Below are 26,404 nucleotides of genomic sequence, written 5' to 3' on the forward strand. Positions count from 1 at the left end.
TACTGCCGATACCGATAATTGAATATATTCCATAGCTCTTCATTCCAAGTACCTCTTTTATAAAATCAACTTCCAGGCATCTTTGAAAAGACAGTTAGTAGAAGGACAAAGAACCTGTGCTTCTATTCCACTTATTTGCACTCTCCATTTCTACCTCTTTAAATATCCAGCTCAGTATCAGTCTCCATGGAATTTCTCCTCTGTTTAAGAGGCTGACAATCACAGCAATTTGAAGAAAAAAAAAAAACTTCCTAATTCAAGCTGTCACAATTTGATGACTATGCTAATTATTTTCTCACATTTAGCCTGAATAGAACTCTGATTATAATTTTTAAAAAACTAAACCTACACAGCAGTTATTTTGTAGTCTAACAGGCTCTTAACCCTTTAATATTCCTACGAATGATTAAAATTTGAAGTGCTATTTTTATCTTCTATAACATTTATCTAAAGATTATGATAAACTTAGCGATTCAGTATACTTTTAAAAAGTTAGGACTAAGAAGCTTTAATATGAAGATTTTATGCAACTTACTTGGGTATTATTTGGATAATTAGTTTGCTTTCCATTTCAGTTTAGATGGTACTGCTAGTAACCTATTTACGGGCTTTTCTCAAACAGTTTACATACTTCATTTACATCCATAATCACCTCCTTACTAGGATTTAGGTTTGTAAGACAATTCTAAACACAATTTGGTCAATCTCTGTCCTAGATATGGCTTTGTCTAGCACTCATTCCAAAATTTTCGGTCTATAAGTTAGATCAAACCCATGCAGATAGTCTCTCTCATGTGACTTAGGTCAAGGTTGGGTAACAAACCATCTGCTTAGGCAAGTCAGCATAACATGGCTTGCGCGTAGTAGCTTGTTTAGTTAATGTTGCCTAACAGAACTATTTCAGGCAAGATATACTAGCTCACATGCAAACACAACATGCACACACCCCTCTAATTTCCCTTGAAAAATCAAAGAAAACCCTGCCCACCAGTGAAAAGGGGAGCTAGCAACAAACCTGCCATAACAGTCGGTCTGTTTCTGTCCTAAAAAAAGTCCTGTATGCATGAATTGTCTCAAACACTAAAATCTTTGCAAAGGTAGAGAAAGGCAAAAATAGAAACTTTTCTTATCAGAATAGGATGGAGAAAATCTCCTATTTTTCCAGAAGAGGAAAACAAATGCAAGTGCTGAATTACTTATCAAATTCTAGTCATCACCTATTCCTAAGAACCAAATTCTACCTAACGTATTACAAAAGCTAGCAAAACTAACATAAGCAGAATTTTAATTCATACAGACCATAGATTTTATTTCTTCTCAATTTAAAATATATTTATTGTCCTTACTAACATTCATTTAAAATTAGTAACAGTTGAATTACAAAACCAAAAACCAACATACTATTTATTTATTTTTGCATGTGAGAATCAGATGTGTTACTTGAGGAACAAATGGATTGCACTTTATTATAAATATTTGCAACTTTGCACAAGAGCAACATGTCAGTTCTGTGAATGCTCATAAAATCACAGCAAATATTAAAAAAATAGATATTAAATTTCTGTATATTGCATTTCAAAGTTTTATCATGTGAAAAACTATATTCTGTATAAAGTATCATTACATATATTTTTCAGTGTGTATCCAAGATAAAAATTTTATATACACAGAACATGTATTAGTAGTACCTCCACCAAATAAAGAAGTCACATAATTGAGTAGAGTGATCATAAACCAGCTGTATTTAAATACAAAGATATGATAACTTTTAAATTAGAGGATGCAGGATTAGTCTAGTATAAAATATTTCAAGTCTTTTAAGGTGACAATAGCTAGAATAGTTCTTAACTTTTTAATTTAAATAATGCAAACTGACAGGATAGACTGACTAGAACAAAATGAAAGTTTTCTAAAACAAACTGTGCACTAAAGACAAAAGAAAGGATTTTAATGGAGATGAGAGTTTAATCTTCTCTTATTAAAAAAAACAACAACAAAAAAACCCAAAAAACACAGAAGCACCACAAGCTGCTAGCAGAAAAAAGAATTAGGAAAGAGCCAAACATTACAAATATGAGGAAAAAAAACCCAAACAATAAACGCTGTTTAGTGTTTATGGAGAATTTAAAAATGAGACAGCTCCTTTCATAATCAAGGGCAAAAGGTACATAAAATCTCCTTCACTTCTGCTGAGTTCTCCTCTAAGGAGTTAAATTAACATTCATTCCATATATACGTGGATTTCTGTGAAAAAACAAAGGTTAAAAATAGCTCACTGAAGCCAACTTACATAGGTTAAACAGGCATATTAAATGGGGAGACAGGAATTATATATCAAAACAAAAACTTGCAAAGTAACACTAACAAACATATAAGATGAAATTTTCAGCAGCTGGTTTACGCATATTCTCTGAATTATGTCACAACCAAAGGTAAAGAAGTAAGGTAACGTTTTCAATCATACATAATATTTTTGTGAAGCTAACACCTCAGATACTATATACACGTAAATAAGTAGGTGAATTTCTACAAGTAGCATATACAAGTCTTACATAGTGCCTGATTCTGTACACAAGTGAAGGAACAATCACATAAATATAGCTTTGCATTACTTGGACTTTGCCAAATCAGGTCCATGAAATGAACTTACAGAAGATATATATTTGCCTTCTAATATCAATCTTTGCATACAAAAACTCAATTAAGAAAGTAACTTTAAAAATGTTAAAATGTATGTAGAGCTTGACAGCAGAAAAATTTAAGTAATGCCATATGATTACATCCTGGAATTAACTGCATTTTTAACGTTTACAGGCAGCACATAAAATGAACTTAAGAATGAGTGTTCTGATTAACATGATGACGTCCATCAATTAAAACTTCTTTCTTTTGTTAGGCACAGCTATACAGAGGCAATTTTTTTTTTTTTTTTAAAAAGGTTGAGTAGTTTAAAAGGGGTCTATTAATTATGAAGGTGTTGCTAACTTGTCAATCCAGAAAGAAAGAAAAGAAAATCAGGATTAGAGCTATTTCTTTCTGTGTGTTGCGTATGTTTGTTTAGCCTGGTTGTTAATGATTTGGAGATGGGTTATAGAAGTTTACAAGCATAAATACAAATGACATGAAGATAGACAAGTTTCAGTGGTGATACAGGCACCTGATTAAGGATCTAGGAAATATCACACTCTGGCAACCTTAGCTGGAAAAACAACAGGAGTCAGTATAGCAAAAGTTCTTACTGATGTTCTAGAAATATAACTCTTAAGATGTGCAAGAGACAAGAATAAAATTAATAGAAAAATACTAACCAATAACACCGGACTAGTAGGGGATAAGACCTATTTCCATCAAATAGGGTATTTTAACTAGCATCTTAATGAATCAGAAAGAATTTTAACTCTAGAAAATAAATTCAGACATTAAATATTCAGAACAACAACAAAAATACTATTTTAAAGCAATTTACTTCCTCTCATTAAAATGTTTTTATCCTTGCCTCCACAAAAAAGAAAAAGTTAACCTATTCTATTTTTGGTAAATGAGAGCTCAGCAAATGAATTAACAGAAACATAGCCTATAAGTAGATAGCAGGAGAAAAGAAATCTACTTTTCACTCAGTACACTTTCTGAAACTTGTTAGTGAAGCAAGCAGTGCAGCATAGCTACTACTTAATCAGAACACTCAGTTTTCCCATGCCATTTTATGAAAGAATATTTTTTAACTCCTGCATTTGTACTACATTAACACAAGTGTGAACACTCATACAAACAGAAGATCTGAGAATACAGTAACAGTTATTTTAGGTTACAACTGCAATTGAAGTAAAAACACAACAAACTAAGCAGCAATAAGGAGGCAGTTGAATATGGGTACTGTAAACAAAACAAATCTAGCAGCTTCTGACTGTCAACTCATAGATTTCAGGATGCTGATTAAAGCTTTATTGTTTACATTATCTCTAAAGTGAGATGCTCCATAAATGCGTGTGCTAGACTGCTGAACACCCAACCGTCTGCTATTGCATTACACATATTTAAAGCAATAGAGCAGGAGACATTTGCATTTTCAGTACTGTATATTTGACTAATACATAAAAATTTTCTGTCTTTTTATAATATTTGTACAACACAGCGGGCATTTATCAACTGCTTCAGCACATTCCTTACAAGCAACTAGGTGACCACAGGGAATAAGGACTACCGATATGTCTTTAGCCATGCAGATTTTACAAAGCTTTTCTTCCTGTAAACGTCTCAGCTTCTCCTCAGTGCTAAGATCTAAGGAAAATAAAAACACAGAAAGGAGTTAACATACTTTATCATAGCATCTAATCTCACTTTTTTTCCTCCCCACACAAGCACTAGGTTTTCTTCCTAAGATTTAAAAGTCACCCCTTTAAAAAGAAAGAGAAAAATACAAGAAATAGGAAATAGCTGCAACTTAGAATTCCCTGTTCACCATTTTGCATCTCATTACATCTCCCAGACCAATACAAGATATATATATGTGTGTGTGTATATATATATATATATATATATACACACACACACACACACGAGTTTAAAATATCTATGGAATCTAGGATATGCATATCTCAATCAGAAACCATTCTTTTCAGAGACTTCCCACTGCCAGCTTTCTCACTTGTGCAGAAGGTGAAAAAAAAGCTCATTGCTACTGGTTAAATAATTTGTATTTCACCTTTCCAGAGAGTTTCCTCACTTAATTACCTTCCATGTGATTTCCTTCCATGCCTTTTTTTAAATGTCATACTTCAAGAGCTTAAAAAATTGTAATACGGAAAGAACCAATTTTGCATTATACATTAGCTCTACACTATTCCAGTATGGTGTATTTGAAAACACAAACCTCAAAAGGCTTCCCCTCCCACTTGGGAAAATCTCCCCACAATCAGCCACAAAAATAACACTTTTCTTCGAAAATTCTTTTTTCCCATAATGTCCATTAAAAATCATCTTAAAAAGAGTAGGCTGGTAAGATCTCTGTCTATCATGTCAAACAGATGGTCTGTTCCCTCCCTGTGAATTCACCCATATGTGTGTCTTAAACTACAATTCTTCTGAATCAGAAATCTTTGTTTGCACAGCCTGTACCACAATGCGTTTCTGAGCATGACTTGGGGATCCTAGCATGGCTGGAATACAAAAAGTTGAGAAGAAACACCACCTAGAAGTACATTATTTCTTATTGGCCAAGAATGAAAATGCTTCAACCTGCTATTGCAACTAATACAAAGTTTTATACTTGAAAAATCTTAGCAGGGGTATTACATATTTTCGGGTTGTGTATACCGAATATTTGACAGCACGCTATTAAGTTTATTTTACTTTGCCACCAGAGTTCCACATCTATATTTTTTTTTAAACAAAATGTGATTGCCACAAAAATTATGACTTTTTAATATGTATAACCTTTCTAAGAAGCATGATAGACTATTACTTCAACATTATCAATTTTGTAGAATTAGTACTATTCTGTTATTTTGTAGTAGACGGAATACTTGTAAATGCTAAGCTCAAATATTTTTAAACACTTTTTTCAGCACTTTTTATATCAAAAAACACTCAGTTGAATTTTATGTTACAATATTGTAACTTCATATTAAGCCTTGAATCAGAAGGTAGAAAAATAACTACAGGATATATTTTATAGACTACAGAGCTGTTATGAAAGTATGCATATAGGTTTTTGTAATTTAAGAAGTTCACCTTTCTCTAGTGGGCTTTCATTTGATTTTTCATCCGTTTTATTTTCTTTCTGAGCACTTATTAAGTCTGCTACTAGATCCTCAACAGATGTATAATTTTCTCCAGACACTTGCACTTTCTTTTCCATAATGTTCCTAATCTCCAACAAGCTGAAACCCATGCGTACGGCATTTTGTACCAAACGATTTTGTAAGAGATCGTCTAAAACAAAGAAGAAAGGGAAAAAAAAAACAACAAAAAAAAAACCAAGAATCAACTTGAGTATCTAACAGTATTCACTATAGTCTTCTAAGACACCTCTACAGTATTTAGCCAGGGAAACTACATTTCCAATTTGAGAGTTTTGCTAGTTGTAAAAACTACATTGTAAAAATGCAGAAAACTGCAGATTCAAGATTCCTTCAATACTAGCTTTTCCAGGCTCCCTTCATCTATTTATAATAGAAAAGTCCTCCTAGATTAGGTATTCAACATCAACTTCAACATTTTTAACAAAACTTCTTAAAAAAAAGTTGCCTTATTTCAGTTATGAAATTCGTGATGTTAATTAATGTTAATTGAGATTTATCCAAAATCCCAAGGCACAATAGATACCTAAGTTTGGGGCAGGGGGATAGGATACTTTCATGCATATGGTGAGATAAACCAATAAACTGAAATTATAAAACGAAAACACAGCACAATAAGCAGTCATTCAATGATTTTGGAAGCAAGCCTCTCCACAGTAATACACAGGACTACTTTGGGAAACTGTTTTTCAGTTGGGCTTCCTCCTCCCTCTTTTCAATGGAATTTTTTCAATAGGTTTGTCAGCCATATGTCTTATTTCCCATTCTTCTGATTGCATATAAGTAACTGATTTCTTCTTTACTTCATGAAATTGTTCACAGAGCTAAATTTTTTAACCTAATTCTCTCATACGTAAGCACTGTTTTGAGAAATTTCTAAAATAGGTTTTGTGTAACCACCTTTATTAGCAACAGCTACCATTCCCTATGAAGAAGCTACTCAGTTGTCTTCCTGCTTTCCCTTTACATGTCTTGTTGTATTATTGTTTCATATTTGTGAGAAATGTTGCAGGAACCTGTAGTACTGGAACACAAAACAAGCTATTTGAGCTTTCTCAGCTTACTGCTATTTAACAGACTAACTCTTCCTCCCTCATGAAAAGCAACAACGATTATTTCATGTCAATGTTCTTTAATATTCATCCCACAGCACTACTAACTCAATACTCGATGCTTACTAGCTATAAAGGTCAGTATGCATACTATAGGTATTTCTTTTATGGTTTACAGGCTTTACTTTATAGTATTTATCTAACCACGTAACACTAGGTTTCCCCTAAGAGAAATAAAATTGCAGTTGTTGAGAAGCAACAAAGCAATGGAAGAGTACCATTCAGCAATTTACCTGCCGCTCTTTATTTAAAAATGGTTGTCTTTGAAATTAACTATTTCCTTTACTATCCATGCAAATATGGATAGTCCAAAATAGATTTTTTTTTAATGGATACCTTTAGGAAGTATTGTCAATTCAGCAGCTTCTATCTAAAAAACAAATATAAACAGACAAAATTACAATTCTGGAGAGCACAGAAGGAAAGCTACACAGTTCCAAAGACAAAAAATAGTTATTTGAGCTGTTACTTTATTGAGTAACACTGTATGCCATTATTAAGAACAGATTCAAAAGGGATCAGTGTTTTGTTAGCTGTTTTTCATATTGTTTTATTTAAATTCTCTTTTAACCCATCTTGGTTATAAGTAATATGTATATGATTCTTTGCCTATGGAAGAACTCTAAAATAACAACAGATTTATTTTTTAGTGACTGTATACAATTTTAACAATGTTCTCACTATCAACAGAAAATAAAAATTATCTATTACACTCAAATAAAAAAATTATCCATTGTAAACCTTTGGTTCCCAGGCTACAAAAAGCACCATTTCTTCAGTACCAATATACAACATACACAGGTACCCTATCTCTTATCCATAATCCAGCTAGGGACGACTACGAGATCTAACACCTCTGTATAACAGAACTGAAATACATTTCAGTGTCTTCTGCTTCCTGTCAATGAAAGAAACAGTATGATGTATGATATTCAGGTGATAAGAAGAGTGACTTCATACTACAGTTATATGTAATTAAGATTTTTTTCTATTTTCACAAAACAGTATTTGGTTGATAAGCAAGGCACTTACCGTGGAATCGCCACATCCATCTCTTAAGTGAACATTATTTATAAACTCTTGTCCCTTTTCTTCTCTCAGGAACCTGCACCTATAAACCAAAATATTTAGTTATACGAAAACTGCATAAGAGGCAAATAAAAATTGATTACATGATTTGAAAAGGTTCTATACAATTCCTACATCATCAAGAATGCTTGCTTTGAAATCTTCTCTAAATGTTTAAATGACATTATTCATGTTGATTAAACATTTCTATAAACACCTTGAATGAAAAACAATTAATCACTTCAGCAATAAGCATCTCTTTCACATTTTTAGTGAAACAGAAAGCTAAATAGTTGTTGTCCATGACATCTGTCGCCACAGCTTTATAAAAGTAAAGACTCCAATGAAAGACTAACATTACTTTAAAATGTTGGTTCTTTTAGCCTTTGTAATCAATGAAAGGCAGTCAATGGTAAGCAGGGGCCTTATCTGTTTTCTTTTGCTATTTTCCAACCACTGGGTATGGTTCTTCCCTACAAGAAGATGAAGAGAACGCCATGACTTTTCGATAGTAGCTCACTAGCTCAGCAGTTATTTTATCTTCAGCAGTTCAGGGACATACATAGCATCCTATAGGACTCTGAAACACTGCTACTGAAGCTGATGTGTAAAGAAATAAACTTCTTGTAAGACAGTTAATGATATGAAAGGAAGTGATCAGATCTGGCATAACTAAAAAAAATGAGGAGGAGTGAAACATAGCAAGAAAATTTATCTTTTAACTATTCGCAACACCAAGCCAAAAACTTGGAATAGCTTATCATTCAATTGGGAGAAACTAATAATTAAAAGCTGCCTGCACCACTATCAAAAAAACAAGGATCAGATAATGCATAAATATTAACTTCCAGCTTCCGGAGAATCTTTCACCACAGAAGAAAAGTTTGGCAACTATCACATAAGAGAGAGAGATTTCTCATCTTTTTATACACGTAACTAAGACTTTGCACTTGGACAGCTTTTATCCACCTGTAAGAAGCAATGAGTCATATACTATTCCTTCTTTTCTCAAGATTGATTTAGTACAAAACAAGCAACCTTTCTAAAAATTATTTCTAGCTCTAGAATCCTCAGTCCTTTAAAATTATTAAGCAGCACATTTTGAATTCAATACCACTACTGGCTTCTTCAGGTTTGCTTGAACCAAGGCAGAAGTTTAGTCATTTTGTATCTTGACATAAAACAAAAACTTTGCCAAGCTATTAGAATAACGATTAGCATAGCTTGCTTGGATAATGAGACAAAGTCAAACCTGTATTCACAAAAATTCACTGTTCTGCTAGATGAGATGGCAGTAGGTCCAGACACAAAATCTTCTCTTCTCTTTAATAATTCCTACAAACAAGCTATAAATACAATCCTGATTGGCTATAAATACAACACTGGCATAAAGGTAAAGAAYTTTAGAAGGTACATTTTCATAGCAACCTTTCAGAATTTGATCACCCCTAATGAGTCAGTTGTCCCCTCAACCACTTGAGATTTATTTCTTTCCCACACAGATTAGAAGAACTCCCACCTACCTGTCAAAGATGATATTCAATTAATGCCCTCTTCTGAGGCTGCCAATGTATCACTGAAGGATATATTAATGCTTATACATGTAACAGCAGGACTACAGCAAGGTGGAACAGATGGAATAACAAAAATAAGGACCTCATGCAAAAAATTCCCTAAAACCTTTTCTTCTTACTGAGAAGGAGAAATGTAACCACTGAAGACAACTGTTATGCTTTTGGTGCCTACGTGACAAAAATGAAGGATGAGAAGAGAGTGGAGAAGGGATGAGAGTAACTAAAAAAAAAAAAAAAAAGCAAAAAAAAGCAAGTTCTCTTCGTAAAGCTAAACAATGTTAAGCCATAATCATTCTGAAGTCTTTATTTGTTTATTCTGTCATTAAGATGTACTGTAAATGAGACTCAGACATGTAACAAGAAAATACAGCAAAAATACATTACCCAGGAAACCATTTGGCATGTTGATCCCAGGGGTCTTCATTTTCCTTCCACTCTTGCAGTCCTCCACCACAGTGGAAGCACACAACATGATCACCATTACCTGAGGAAACACCCGAGGATAAAGTCACATGCTTCTAGTATGCATAACAACAATTCTTCAACTAAAACTCTACATTACTAAGAAAAAAGCATTTATTTTAATAATTAGCAATTACTACTAAAAGGAACTGTTTTAAATGAGGACATTATAAATATGATCTGAAACAAATGTTCAGAAAATCCTTGTGCTTAAAAAATACAAAATAAGAGTCACACAAAATGTTTCTGAATTTTATTTTAGCAAGTAATTATATAGATAAAAATAGAATGCTAAAAATATTCTATTATCAGATAGCACATTCCATTGGTATGCAAGCCATTAAGTATTCTACCACAAAGAATTTATTTGAAAGTAATTGATACAACATTATCTGCCCTCATGACCAGTCTTCTGTTTTCTATTTAAATCACAGTTAAGCAAGASTGGAAATTATTAATAGAAACAGAATTCAAAGGGATGTTTATATGCCTTTCTGGTCCTCCATTCACTGTTGAGATTAATGGACTCCACATGGCAGTAACTGACTGAGAGGATGCTCGAAGAAACTGAATTCTCTCAGTTTTGGCACAGTGCATACTGCAATCAAAGACTGCAACAGAAACTGCTTAGATATTGTGTTTATTGAAATGAGAGGAGGCTACAAATATTGACCATATATCACTGATACAAGAATATATCAACAGTTTTATTCAGGGCAACAAGTAAAACAAATGGACTCAGATTAGAGAGTTCTGAAAGCTGCTAAGAAAAAGGCCAATTAAGATGAGTGCAAGAAATTATCCCTGATAATCCCCTTTTCTTTGTGGCCTAATAATAGTAACACTTTGCACTTGTACAGCATCTTTTGGTCAAGAATTTCAAAGAGCTTTATCTGCAGCATGCAATTAAACCTAATACAGAACTATTCACCTTCTCCAGGTAGGGAAACCAATGTACAAAGATATTAGAGTCTTATTCCAAGTCATTCACTATATTTCTAAGATTAAAAGCTCTCCCACTCTAGAGTCATTTTCTTCCTCAAGTTTTTACAGTAGATAAAAACAGTATTTGATCTTGTTTTAAGTGTCGGGAAGCTATGATAATACAAACGCATAATAACCAATTAAAATGGCACACAACCTGGACTGCCTTGTTCGCAGGCCTGTATATAAACCACAAGTCCATCTTCTACTTCTTAGACCTGAGCACAATATCTGCGGGACAGCATTTTAATTTTTCTAATGTTAAGTTGAATAATTGTCATTGTGAAAAATATCTTAAGACAGTTTTGTAACAGGCAAGGAAAACACACTTTAAAGTTTTAATGCTAAAAAATAATTTGTGGCTAACTTCATATTTTGCTATTAAAATATTTGATATGATGTCATTTTATAAGAGTAAAAATTATGAAAATAATAACTTCAGGTAAAAAAGTAGCTTACAAAACAAGTAAATACAATGAATTTCAACTCTTAACTAAGCACTGAGTTTTGGCAAGTCATTTGACATTAGAATTAGAAATTCTTACTGAAATCATATTATACAAAGTTTTTCTTGTAAAAGATATTACCAGTTTTCAGATCTGGCTTACCTATGCTATAGAACCCAGCTTTGGCAAGTTGCTCCTTGTTAACGGGGTATCTCCAAGTTAAAAAGGTTTGTATCCGTCTTTCATATTCTGCCATAGATGGATTCCTTGGATACTGCACATCGTTTAGATCACTTCTCTCAAGCTCAGCACAAACAGCTTCATTTGGAACATTTCCAACATCCCGGCCCAGGACAAAAAAGCATCTGGGAAAATGCCTCTTGTGTTCTGACCAAGCTCTATCACTAGGTTCCCAGTTTTTCAGTTTTCCACCACAACAAAAACATTCCACTTGATCACTAACACCTGTATAATAAAGTCCAGCATTAGCTAATTCCTTTGGTGTTAACAGGCCATAGAGGGGCCAGTTATGAAAAGACTTCAATCTAGCTTCCTCACTGCACATTGCAGGGTTTTTAGGATACAAAGTATCTGACATATCCACAACCTGCCTAGTTCTCAAAAGGTAATCAGCTTCGACTTTGGATGAGTCATCTAAAGCACAGGAGTTGGCTGAACTGCTGGAACAATTTTCAGTTCTATCCTGGTGGTTCGGGACAATAGGATGAATATTATTTTCCAAAAAAGCAGATTCAGTAATAAATTTGCAATTTGGGGAAAGGTTTTTGTGTCTTTCAAATGCAGAATCTCCATGCTCCCATCCTTCAATAATTGTATGACAACTGAAGCACTTCACTTTATCACCTTCTCCAGTATACACAAAGCCAGCTCGTGCTAGCGCTGATGCCGAAACTGGACAATCAAATGGAAATTTAACAAAAGTTCCTAGTCGGTAGTGTTCCTGTGCCCATTCCTGGTCACAACCTGTGTCTGAAGTGGCACAAGCTTCAGAGTTTTCTGGGCCGTTACACGTCATCTCTTCATAAGCAGGGCTCTCCTTTCAGATTCCCTAAACAAAGCATATACTTTTAAATTTCATATACAAAAGAATCTGTTATACACCTATGCAATTCTGGAAACTGGCTAAACTAAACTAGTCATCCGTTACATATTAAAAAGATGTCTTCTCCTTTTCCCTACCATCTCACCCTCCTCCCCTGCCCCACAGAATAAACAACAGAACATTAAAAAAAAAAGAMAGACAGACAGACAGACAGGAGAATCATGAAGTTTCCCAGAAACACATTACCAAATCTGATCAATAAAAATTTACCTGGAAAATATACAGGTTTATATGTTTATAGCTTTAAAAATAATGTTCTATTTCTTAACAAACAAACATTACAAGAATGGAATTAAGAAATTATTTAACAAAAGGGCTGAGCAAAGCTCTACAAAAAGGCTTTCAAACCTAAAGTATGAGGTTACTGAATTTAATATACTGATCTAAGCCAGACCACATTTGCAAGATTTTACAGCCCAATTTGGATTCTTTATTTTTTCCTTTACTAAGGCCATGACCACCATGTCCATTTGCAGATCAGTGCATTAACTGGCAACATCATCATCATCAAAAAGAAAAAAGCCTTTGGATTTGTGTTTATGTTGTAAAGACACACACCTCAGTTTTCCTTTTAGCAAAATATCTGATTAAATGAACTAAGAGATGATTCATTGGGGCACTTTACAAAGGTACCGGGCTCTACTTTTAAGATCAGTGTCTTGGACCAACCAGCACTAGTGTTGATGCCCAGCATACCCCTTCCCTTGCTGCCCACTCCCTCAAAAGTACCAGTTCCCAAGTCTCTGCCATCACCTCAGCTTTTCTTCTCTTTCTCCTTCCCACAGGAAGGTCATTAGCCCTACCACCTGTCCCACATTCCTGTTTCTGCCCACACTTTGCCAGCATGAACACTGCTAGCCCTGCCCTCCTGTGCCAGAAGGCTGCAAAACACTGAAACGAGCCCCTTCGTTCATAAGGACGAGAGAAAGCAACTTGATTCCCACTGGTCACGTGCAAGAACCACAAACTGACACAGTCATGACTTTCATCCCAAGATGGATGAAGTCAGAGCACAGTAAAAGTTCATCTCTTGTTCTGACAAGTGTAGTGATACTAGTATTTATTTTCTTAGGTCTCATGCAAAATGCAGGCTACTGCTGATAGACATCGCAAGCTTACTCCTTTATTAAGTGGTAAATTAAATTATCAGGAGACTGTCCAAATAAACTCCATTAGTATGAAACAATAATAATTCATCATTTAGCAAAAAGAAATGCATATAAGAAAGAACAAAATGTATTTATTCATTTATTTAACCAAGTGTCTTTCTCAGTTTTCTATATGAATCCTGAAATATCTCTATTTCCATTCCTCACCTTTATGAGGTAGATCATCAGGTACAAATTTTGCAGTGGCAGTAGTGCTATGGAAGTAATAGCATGGAAAGCTGGAAAATTCAGGAAATAGTCTCAAGAACACTAACGGTCTATCTAAATCAGTTCTTCAGCAGTGCTTGGAAAACACATCTAGAAAAGATTTATTATTTGCAAAGATGTTTCATTCAACAGAAAGAAACTGCACTCATTTCTGATATATAACTGTTCCATATAGTATATGACACAATTAGAAGCATTATTGCTAATACAAAGCACTCAAAAAACAAAAACAAAAACAAAAACACAATAGTGTAAATCATAAGATTGCCCTAATATTACATAAAACCTTTTATTAAAAACTGCAGTCTGGAAAGAACATGAAGAAAAACAGGAATTTTCCAAGATTCTTGACTAACAACAGAATTTGTAATAAGAACATACCTAATCTTGTGATATTATGATATAGCTAGAAGAAGTGGATATTAATTTTCCACTGAATGAACCAAAACACAGGACTATAGATATATCCAGAATGAAAGGGAACACACTAACTTAGTTTCTTGTGGCAGGAACAAGATGTATTTAACAGCCAGGTCATCTGTATTGCCTTCTTCTGTTCTTGCCAGGAATATCCGAGCTCAGATATTTTGGGCAAGGTGATATCCATTTGGGCAAGGTGACAGAGTCCTTAAAGTTAACTGTCATAAAAATTAGTGCCCAAGAAAGGAAAAAGATACTGTTAATATGCCTACTGCAGCAAGACACTCCCCTCAAGAGATACACAGAAAATCACGTTCCTATTACTTTAATCAGCAATATGCTTTACTGACAGAAAAAAACCTACATTTCTCAGAAAGAGAAATAAATTTAATGAGATACAGGAAGCATTGCAAATCAGAACTGTTCCCTGGTATGCACTGCTGAAGAGTTTAATCTTCAACAGGGGAGGATCCTACTTACTCTGGAGAGGTCCAACAGGACCTGTCAACTGGAATGAAAAATTTAGACACCTAAATTCAGTTGTTTTTCCTTTACAGCACCTTTTGCTGAAGGAAATAAGGTCATGCAACCAATTCTGCCACTGTTTCAGCAAATGCTGCCCAGGTGCAGAGCTGAACGGAGAGCAAGATAGAAGAATCCTTTTCAGGTACAAGTCAGACTCAAACTTCAAGAGCTGTGGTTTCTTGTCCTACATACTTTGAAGTCCACAATATATTTAGAATAAAAAAAGAACATCACGCAAGTTTACTATTTAATAACTATAATTTTAAAATGCTAGATCCTAATCCTAAAAATACTTATGGATATGCTTCACTTTACTACCAGTAAAAATGTCATTAAAACCAACAGATACGTTATATCTTTTCTTACTTTTATTCCCATAAAAGTCTGCCAGATTTAGAGCACAGCCAGGAAGCAAATTACAGTTTTAGTTCCTCTCCTAAAGGACATACTAAGATTTTTAGCACCTTACAAAACCACTGTTTTGGTAGCAGTGGCCATTAAACTGCACAAGAAAAAAACCTGCCATTACGCCACAACAAAAATGGCATATAATATGGAAAAATAGTACTACACTTCTTTTAAAAATTCCAAAAATATGCCTAGCAATAATCTTTTCAATAAGCCAACCACAAAGTCGGAAGGCTGATTCCTCTTTTAGCTGTACCATACAAATACATGACATGCCAAATCATCACGTTCTGTGGTCAAAGGACATTTCTCTTCCTTCAACCGCCTCCCAAACTACCAGTGATTTATTTGAAAGAGTACGGAGAGCTCGCAGGACAGCCCAAGACTAGAAGCAAAGCTAGCATCTGATCTTGAGATTGCTCACCAGAAAATTTCATATCCCTGTAAGTAGTTCCAGTTGCAGAAGTGCTGGAGTGTGGTCCCTCCATCTGAGACAAAAATACTTAATGAACATCTAAATAACTTGCTATTGGTGGAGCTTCATTAAAAAAAAAAAAAAAAAAAAAAAAAAACACACACACACACAACTACAAACAAACACTGCAGCCCACTGCTACTTATGCCCGTTACTGGTATGTGTTTTATATTGGTAAGATACATAAAGCTAAACAAAAACTGGCCATCAGTATTATATACACTTAACACTTATCATCCTACAAAAACATCCTCCATATTGTCAGCGGTTTTTGTCAAAGATTTCAGTTGAACGCTCATCACACACGCACAAAAAAACCCCTTTATGACAGCTGCATTCACTCAAACAGAAGCGCTCACTCTTGAGACACTTAGAAATAAAGAAAAAAAAAAACAAACTAAAAGAGCCTAACTCTAAAGACATCTAAAAACCAGCATGCCTGAATTTGGCGCTGAGTTTTGTTCTCACTCCTCCTTCCTTCTCAACACCTGCATTAATATTGATTTTAAGCTCTCTGTAAGGTCAACACAGATGTTACAATCACTACATTTGCTTATGCAATACCAGACTTAGCCACCACAGGAAGGGCAAGATCTTCCTTAAAGTTCAGGAGGAGGAGGAGTAAGCATTGCAGGATCACTGCATCCTTTGCCAAAACGACACAGATGATTAAACCAATAAGCAGGTTGAGAAAACATGACGTTAGAGAACCGGCGTGCTTACTTTATGTAATCATGGATACCTGACTACAGTTCTGAGTACCAGCTTTAATTATTTGTGTAAGTCATTTTGAGAGTAATGTAATGACTTATAGTGTGTTTTTCTGTTTTAGTTTTTTTTTTTAAGAGCTTAGCAAATTAAAAAATAGCTATAATAAAATACATTGACTGACTTACAAATCTGACCTAGATGACTGTTTTGACTTTTGAAGGGGAAAATCAGTCATTATATGTAGCCATACAAAAACTGTTACAATATATATATTTATATATGGAAAAACAAACAATTTTTATAACACAAATTTAAAAGCTCATGCTTATTTCCTTTTAAAATCTTATTTTAATTCCTCTAGCATTGTTTCCGTGAAGATGTCAAACGATCTTATGAGATTATCATTACTACTACACTGCATTCATAAAATAATTTATTTTACTCAAATAGCCTTAGCTGCACACTAATTTTATTTCTTGCAAGCCTAAATATTTTCCACTAGAAGACTAACAAAGACTACTTTGCATCTTTCAAAGCTCAGAAACTCCTTTCAACATGTATGTTGAAAAAACAAAACAAATACATATGCTTTCAATGTATGAATAGCAGTATCTTTATTTGTTTTACACATAGAGAAACAAGTTGGGAAACTGCACAAAACACAACTCACCCTATTGATTAAAATTTTTAACATATTAACTTTTTGGTTTACATTTATTTTAAAATCAGAATAGTGCAGAATAATACCTCTCTTTGTCTGCGGCATACAAAACAACTAATGCAAATCATAGATGATCTACTCAGCCAGTCTCTGTACTTTGCCCTCCCTGTCCTTAGTGAAAGGAGTAAAAACAGATTAAGATTGAAGTCTGATAGATCTCAAGAATTCACTGGAGACACAGAGGTGCCCTCTTGGTTTCTGTTTCTTTGTTCTTACATATTATTTGGTGACCTCTATATCATACTCTGATGATGAGTATGATATATCAAGTCACAAAGTAAACAGTTAAGAGACAGAATTAATTATGCTTATATTTCTCATAAGCTACCTACTTGTTCTACTTTAAGCACCACTTTTTAAAGTGCTGCATTATCACAACTCATCTTTAAATTATTCCATTCTGTGAAAAAAATAAAAAAGTTTGATATGGCAGTAAACGTATTGAATCAAAAAGTTCTTTTTTGTTATAGCTTTATGCTGGCTTCCCATACATTTTATGTTTTTATAAACTGAAAAACTAAAACAGTTACACAATAAATGGAACTTTGGAAGTTCCATTCACTCTCACCTTGAAGGTAAAGGAAAGACCTAATTCAGCTATTCTCAATCCATAAATCAGACTATGGGAGCTCAGTATCACAGTATTTCTCATCAGCTGCATGTTTTCAAGATCAGCATTGTCCTCTGCATGGTATGCTTGAAATCAGCAAGGGACAAAATAAAATGTTCATATGCACCAGGTTTGAATTTTACTACAAGCTTCATGTACTTGCTTACAGTAAGTCATTATTTTCCATAAGCTAAATAATATCTTATTACTAAAACAATCTGAACAAATATTCTATCTTGAATAAAGTCCAGATTGTTTGATGCCCTCTGTCAGGGGATATCCTCAATTCATACTTATGTCGCASCATCAAGCTTAGGAGCTACAGTACTTTTCTGGACTCTTTCAGTGAAACTTTTTTCCCCCCACAGACATCAGAAAGCTCATGAAACCTGACAAGACATTTTTCATTAAAGAAGCTGAAAATCCTGAGAAACAGTATTTCAAGGAATTGGCAAACATCTACTTTTTAGAGAATTTCATTCCAAGTACTCCACTTCTTTTAGAATAGGTTGATTTTCAGAGTGCCTATAAATATATAATGTTTAGTTGTGCATTTTCTCCTCTTCCCCTGAAATAACTTCTCACCTTGAAAATATGGGCAGAAGAACTCTAAATATCACATAGGTGGTACTGCTTATATATGACAGACTTTACTAGCAGAAATAACGCCAAGAAATTTAAACCATTATAAATCAATTTGTATTTGTTTTATTTGAGTTACTTTGTTGGTCCTCTTGGTATTTCTTGGAAATATGTGAGTGTTTTAATGACACTAAGGAATTGAGAAGGAAACACTTGGGCAAAGAGACAGAGAGGGATGAAGATCAAAGATTGAACCAAAATATTAGGATGGAAATTATATACAATTAACTGACATGTTCTTTTTCAGTTTTATCATTTCAGCTAATTGTGATTAATTTTAGTTAACTGTGAGTGCTAGATAAAAATAAGCCAGTAGAACTACCTAATATTCTGTATTACCCTCAGCTGCAACAGCAATTACAGAACACCTAACCACAAACGGCAGCAGTATCTAAAGCAGACAATACCTCTACGTTCTGTATTGAAACAGTTTTAACTATTGAGGGAAAATACGGTTGTAAAAAAAAAAAAAAATTGATAAAGTGTTTTTAATCAATAATTCATCACTCAGAACACTGAGACTAACATCTTTATTCTTTCAAAAAGTATTACTTTTCTACAGTACTATCAAGACTTTAGTGCTCCTTCTGTTAACATGGTGTATAAAAAAAGCACGTCCCCAACACAATGCTAATTAAAATACTTGTCTGCCACATTTAGATTCTCTAGAGATATGCAATCTGTCTTGACCCTCACAATCAAAATAGCATGAAAAGCACACAGCAAAATATTAATAATTAGTACTGATAAAAGGTCCAACCACCACAAATCAATTCTTTAATCTGAAATACCTATTTTAAATTATATCAACCACATTATATAATCTTGATCTTTTGGAGCAAAAGGATTCAACCATCATTCTGGAAGCCCCTCTAACACACCTCTCAACACTGCAATGACAGAGGCACGACAAATCCCTCAGAGGTATCAGCCAGCCTTTACTATGCTCCATCCACATCCTGAAGCCCTTTCATTACGGCATCCCCTCTAACATAGCCATTTTACATCTCTCAGTATTGTTTTATCTGAGAGAAAAAACCATTTATAGCTTAACATTAACATACTCTGTTAAGCATCAAGCCAAACAATTTGCTTGTGTAAGCATCTGCTTTAAATACAACATTAGATTTAATTATTTCTACTTCAAACCTCTGTTAAAAGCAACCCTTCGAAGTATAAGATTAAAACCAGACAGTTGCTTACTAATAATATTTCTACACAGGTATTTTAACATTCACCTTACAAATTTGTTGGAATAATAATTAAGAACACTATCTTGCACCATAATAGCACTCACACAAACATTAACTGCAGAAGAAAAATAACTAAAGAAAGATCAATTTGGAACAGTTTATTGCTGAGAAACAGAAATTAAAAATAGTAAGCAGCCAACTAACATGTGACAAGACTTCACAATACATACCAGTACCAAGCCAGTTCAGGGAGTAGAGTTTGTGTGTACAGAAGTTACCTAAGCTTTTCTACATCTAGATTTAATTAATCTCATACTAATTAAAAATACAAGGTCCATAAATTTTAAAGTTAGTCTTCACTTGTACTACTTAGTAAAGAAAATAAAAAACAAAAAAACTCCTATTATTGAAGCATTAGATATCTTCTTATATATGCAGTGAGTAAACAAAGCCTATTTCAGTCTGAAACACTTCCAGAAGCTGAGCCAAGTTTAATCCTGCTTTTAAATATCTTAAGGTTTTTTCCACAAGACACTTCCCACTTTCAAGCTAAAATACAAATTTACAGAGTCAATTGATTTAGTTTCAACAGAAAAAATAAAGACAAACATTTTAAATGCTTTAAATTTTTTTGCTTAAGAACTTACTCAAAATGCAAAAACATGTAAACTGTGGTTTTGCAAATGAAACATTTACAACTGAGTTTTAAAAATAATAACAGGTATGATTTTATGTGAAAACATGATATCATCACATTACCAARAACTAAGATGCTTCAAAGTAAAAGAACTGCTTTTTTTTTCTCAAGTATATTTATTAGACACGATTATTTCCATCCTTAATCCTAAATCAGATTGGCATTATAAGGAGTTATTTTTAATTCTTCTCCTTTTCCCCACGACAAGCATGGCAGTAACCTTCAAGTCAGACACATACTTGCACCGCCTCCTGTTCCTGACCAAAGGGTACATTAAGCAGGGAGCTGCTACTACTTGGCAYGCTCACTATGAGAGCAATGTTAGTGTTTATTGTTGACTTGATTTTGAAATGTGAGAGTGGTGCAGCAAGTAAATATCAAACAGAACATACTGTACCAGCTGACACACTGATTATGCATATGTCACTTCACTGAAGTTCACTTTGCGCCTGCTCAACTGCAATTAGATCAAGGAGGACACGTTTCTAACTGAAAATGTATTTATAAGGCTTCCTAACATAGGAAACAGGATTTATTTAAACAGTGTTTACAAATCTTAGCTTATTTAAGTATCAATAGCTATTTTAAAAAGTGTTTTGTTTGGAGAGAGTGCTTTATTTTATAAAATGACTATATGGTTACACAAACCCCTCTGATTCAGTGTCAAATCTTACATAAATGTATCAACAACACGACTTTTCTAGGGAAAATTAATCTAGCACAGCTTTGTCTGTTTTTCAGACAGGTCCTACTTAGCTTCCCATCAAGGTTTAATGTGGTAACAAGTCAGTCAGCTGCTCAAGGTTATAGAAGACTGTTAAGATCCTCCTAATACTYGACATTAGTCACAAAGATTTTTTACACTCACTCCATGAATCTTAGAAATAAATATAAGCAGGCCAATAGAAACCTACCATTTTGAGACTAATTTTCATGGGATATTTTTCTTCAGGAAGAAATCATTTGGGTATGGGRTAAAGCAACATAAGTGAAGAATAGATTTGTGGCAGTGCTCTGAGTAAATAAGTGGGACAAATTTMTACCTGCAAAAGGCAAAGGAAAATATTTGCATTTGTCAATTTGCAAGAAAAATGTCTTGAGAAGAATTTTAGCTACATGTATGAGGAGGAAAGAGTAAAGATCAGCTGCTATAGAAAAAAAGAGCATGACCTAGATGAAGCATAAGAGGTTCTACAGAGCTGTCAGAAGTCAAAGATCAGACACGTCCAATTACAGCCCTTAATGAATGTGTCRTCCAAAGTTACCAAGGAAGAGGAGTGAGTGAAGGTCTGAGGAAAACTATTTTAACCCTATTGCACCTTGCTAGGGTCTAGTACATGGTAAAACATGGGATAGATGTTGGCATTTTAATTATGGCAGGAAAAACCCTTTCTAAAGCACAGGTTTAGATATGACAATTGCTGGCACAGAAATAAACTGCCTATAGATGACAGTACCTAAAAATAAGGTAGAGAAAAAAAAAAAATCCACCAAAACCCAAACCTCAGGCCTACTTAAAAAGAGATGGAAAGAGAGACTAAAGGGGAAAGTGAAGAGCAGAAGACARAATAATTGCTAGCACCAAGAGCACAAGATTTCAAATAACCATAGATCAAAACAAAACAAAAAAGGAGGAGCAATCCTGACAGTCTAAATTTGTCTGACAGTTCCACTAGGATGAATGTTTTATTGGTGGCATAATTGGGAATATAATGAAATACTTTTCATGAAAGGCACTGTATTCTGGTAGATCATATAGAGGTCTATGATTTAGCCAATTTTTAATTAGAAATCCACTTGAATTTTACCGTTTATGCTTAACAACATAATGTAAGTATTGGTTTTAGGTGAATCATATGGAATGAATAATTTTAACACTTCTGTATTTTTTCCCCCCACTTTGGAAAATCAGCCCATCAGTTTTTCCATCCAGTTTCCATCTCCCCTACCAATAACTTACAGAGGTCATGACAAAAATACATTTCAAATTTTGTACTACAACAGAACTATTGTACAAAGGGAAAATAAAGATATCAACATTTTTCAAATGATTCTTCATTTTTGTACTGTACATGTTTTAGAAGTATAATTCAAATGAGTCTGAGTTTTAAGTTGTTTTTATGTTTTACTTTAGAATATCTAAACTCATTCACTACTGTACTCTTAATGAGAATTTGATTTAGCTTCAAATTCTTCCTCAAAGAAACTGCGATTACACTTCCTGAACCTCCCCTTTGATAGAAAACAGTTTAGAAGCAGTATTTAATACAATTTGAAACTTACTTCCATCCATGAAAGCCTACCAATACATATGTTTTGGGGGCTGGTTTGTTTTTTAATGACACTACTGTAAACTAATCTCATCAATGTTAGCAGTCTCCAAAATGTGTTAGAAAGATTGCAGTTCTTTATAAAGCTACCATAAAATTCCTTAAGGAAAAGGATCCATGCAGCTGAGCTACAACAAAACAATTAAAACAAGCAAGCTATGCAGCTCCTATCCATGTAAAAGTGGAAATTACAAGCTACTTTCATCAACTATGAAGCAAATGAGCTACATATAAATATAACTGAAATACAGAAAAGTATAATTTTGTGATTATAATGAGTATCACTACAGAAATGTAACCTCTGAAAGCTGAGTTACTGCTTTTTTGGTTAAGAAACAAAAAATTATCACTCAACAGGAGTGCATTAAGTAGAATGGCCAATACTGAAAAATAGCTAGCAAGAACTGCAGTGCATTGGGATGCATCTTCTTTCTTTAGTATGAGCTTTGCTCTAGCTCCCATCCTTTTATTGTTTAGTTACAAATCATTTAAGCTTTGCACTGAAGGAAAAAACGGAGAAAAGAAGGCAGCTTTCATCAAGGAGATATAATGAAATGGGACTTTAGCTATAGCAAAGTGATTAATGCCATAGGAAAAATACTGAATTTTCTGGATTCTAAAGAAAACAGTAAGTTATAAAGCTACAGAAGCACACAGAGCCTATGACATCCTGCATTATCCATTCATACAGCAGCTCACTTCCCTCACAGCTAATACTTCAGACTATGTGAGTACAATGCCAGTTAGTTCATTATTCACATTAGTTTAATGGTAGCCTGACAGAGAAGCAGCATTGTAATACTTTCTCGTATCACTATCATGAATGCTTCTCCATTAATAAATGTGGTATATTTGTGTAATTTTTTTATTGCATATGTATATATACACATCTTGTAAATTCAACTTAAGAATATCTCTTCAATTATTTTTTATACTTTAATTTGAAGCCTATCAGGAAATCTGGATGACTTAGGGATTAATTCTAATTATAATATTGTACCAGAAGTGATAAATGAAAATTGCACTTGTTGACAACACTTAGCTTGCTCTTCTATTTAACAGAAACTATTCAGAATATAGAAGAAGGACAACAAACTGCAAGATATATGCAGCTTCATTATACATTTTATATAATGGAGTGGCATTGCTCACTATTGAGAATGGCTTCTTGACTTAAACAACAAGATCCCATTAAGCAAGTTTAAAATAGAAGCTGCTCTCTAGTAAAGAAGATTTTGGATAGTCTTCAAGTCCCAAATTAACATGGGAGGCAGACAGGTTCTCCTGTAACAATTTTCAGTTGTATGCTTACAGTATTACAATTTCCATTTCTAAAAAAGGAAATGCTCCCAAAATTAGATATGAAGACTCTCCCTTCATGAAAGGGGCTACTGTCCCTTCCTCACTCACTCAAAAGCACAGCAACTTACAGGGTGCTAAAGGTCTTATTGTTGGTATCAGCTTGATAGCTAAGCAAGGATAGAAAAGGCAAGAAGAGGCAAGAAGAAACATTCTGTGGCATAGCTATTATGAGTTATCACCAACAACTCTTCCAGCATTTTGGGTCCTGAAGGACAATCCAATTCAAATTTTGTGACATTTCTGCAGTCTTAACATACCTTCCACTTTCATGCACAACTAGATTTTTTTTTCCCCCTGAGGTTCAAAAATTCTTCTATTTCTGGAGGGGAGGGAGGACAGAGGAGAGTGCAACAGCAGACAGAATAAGATCCAATGATTCAGCCTTCTCTTCTCCCTCCCAGGGAATTCTGCATTAGATTATGAACTGTATTTCCTGAAACTCTTCATCTCCCTGCAGCTGTCTCTTTCCCATCCTGGGAAAAGGATAGCAACAGACATGTTGAATAACTATCATGGGCATGCAGATGCCTGAAATGAAGTCCATATTCATACTTCAACTCCAAAAAGTCAGATATGAACACACGTTTTCTAACTGCTCTGATAACAAATGACAAGTCTGCCTCATATCAGTGGGAGCAGTCAAAAAAACCAACAGAACTTCTTTCACTTTTGTTGCTGGTTACAAAGGGCAAGGTCAGAGGAGTCACAGAACTATTAACTTGTTTCTTTTCCCTTCCTCTTTGCTAATGCTATAGGTGTACAGTTTTCTAGGAAAGAGGTATTTGGGTGTTCTTTAAAGGGCCCCAAAAAAACTGCAAAGCATTCAGGTAGACTGCAATAGGAAGCACTTTGGAAAAATCAAAACTATCCAAATAAAAACTTAACCAAGCAAACCCACCACCTGAAAACTTGTTTTTCTTGGAGTCTGTAACTTCGTCTTCCATGTTATGTAGCAATTTAGTTCATGATGCACAGAGTAAATTAAGTAAAGTCTATCCTACTCTCCTTTGTTAAGATACTAAATAAAAAATGTATTTGACATTTGTCTTGATAAAAATATAAGGGTTTTTTCCCCCAGTTGGTTGTTTTTCCTTCCAAATTAGTCTAGTGTAGGAAGATCTTGTAGTTTCTGATTGTTTGGAAAACAAAATGTTTCCACTTAGCTATATGAAGTACTAAAAACATAACATGAGTTTACAGTAATCAAAGGATAATAATGCAGTTCTGTAAAACTATCTAAAACCAGTTTAAAGAACAAATTTAGACTCTTACAAATTTAGACAGCTCTTACATCCGTCTATATGGCATCATGAAGCATATGAGCATCACACAGACAATACTACAGAAATGAAAACATATTAACCGTTAAGAGAAAAATATCAGCATGAAGACATAACAGTTATGCAAAAGAGTATTTTAAAAGATGTCTGCTACTACTCACTCACCAAGAGGACCAATTTCCAAATAAGACAAATAATGGGATCTGCATTAAGAAAGGGTACCAGTGGCAACAGTAGCAAARATGTTAGAGAGAAATACAATGGAAATAGAAGACACAAACAATGGAAAACTGCTTGAATTAAAGTTTGAATTCCAACTGAAAACAAATACACATCATGAATGAACAAAGTATTATTGCAGAAAAACTGAACAAAATTTCATTTTTATGAACAAAAACCAGGAAAAGCCTCCTAGAAAGAGATGAGTCTTTAAAAAGTGGGTAAGGGGAGACAAGAAAGTTTTCAAATTTGTCAAAAGAAACAATGAGGACCACAAAATTGCATATTAACATAAATGATTTTTTCTTACTCAYGTAAAGAAAGCACAACATTATATGTTCTATTTAGAGAAAAGTCACTTSTGGAACGTTAGACAGACAGCCCTCTGACTTCACATTTTTTCCATGATTTTAACTCTCTCAGGACATAGTCTCCATAAAGGCAGTGACTCAGTTGCCAAGACTGCAGATGACAAGTTGTCTCGCCTTTGCTCTATTAAAGTACAGGCACTCTCATATGTCAAAAGATAACCCCTGGCCAACAGACTTTGTCAGACCTGTAACACCCCGGGAGGTTTAACAGACCTCACAAAGACAGGCTTTTTCATTAGAAAAGCAGGAGTCCTCGGTACAGCACCACTTTATAAGTGCTTATTTCGATTGTCCCACAATAACAGTGAATTTCGCGGGGCCCTTCAGGAAGTACCTGCACTGCTGCAAAGCAACGCTRGAACTTTAAAAAACCTCGGCTGGATCGCAGCACTGCTGCCACGAGCCCCCGCGCAGCCCCAGCGGGCAGGGGCGCCCCGAGCGCCGCAGGGAGCCCTCGGCGCACGGCCGACGCACAGGCCAGAGACAGCAGCCACATG

At 34.4% G+C, this 26,404-nt stretch overlaps 1 protein-coding gene across 6 annotated transcripts; it reads right to left on the reverse strand.

Annotated features, from left to right (window-relative positions):
- Nucleotides 1-1,440: 1,440 nt before the first annotated feature.
- On the reverse strand, nt 1,441-26,302 carry XIAP (X-linked inhibitor of apoptosis). 6 transcript variants are annotated; one of them, XM_026089530.1, is made up of 9 exons: nt 15,721-15,771; nt 13,884-14,033; nt 12,429-12,513; nt 11,607-11,909; nt 9,937-10,036; nt 7,943-8,021; nt 7,247-7,280; nt 5,731-5,931; nt 1,441-4,278 (listed from the first exon to the last, which is right to left on the reverse strand). In XM_026089530.1, the coding sequence occupies exons 3-9, from the start codon at nt 12,478-12,480 to the stop codon at nt 4,085-4,087; spliced, it is 963 nt and encodes a 320-aa protein (XP_025945315.1). In that variant the 5' UTR covers nt 12,481-12,513; nt 13,884-14,033; nt 15,721-15,771; the 3' UTR covers nt 1,441-4,084. The 6 variants fall into 6 exon arrangements, with proteins under 6 accessions (XP_025945315.1, XP_025945309.1, XP_025945311.1 ...); XM_026089524.1 differs by having other exon boundaries at nt 11,607-12,513; XM_026089526.1 differs by lacking the exons at nt 13,884-14,033; nt 15,721-15,771 and adding an exon at nt 26,242-26,302 and having other exon boundaries at nt 11,607-12,513.
- Nucleotides 26,303-26,404: the final 102 nt, after the last annotated feature.

The sequence above is a fragment of the Apteryx rowi genome, unplaced genomic scaffold (assembly GCF_003343035.1).
Source record: "Apteryx rowi isolate R43461 unplaced genomic scaffold, aptRow1 scaffold_82, whole genome shotgun sequence".
NCBI lineage: Eukaryota > Metazoa > Chordata > Aves > Apterygiformes > Apterygidae > Apteryx > Apteryx rowi.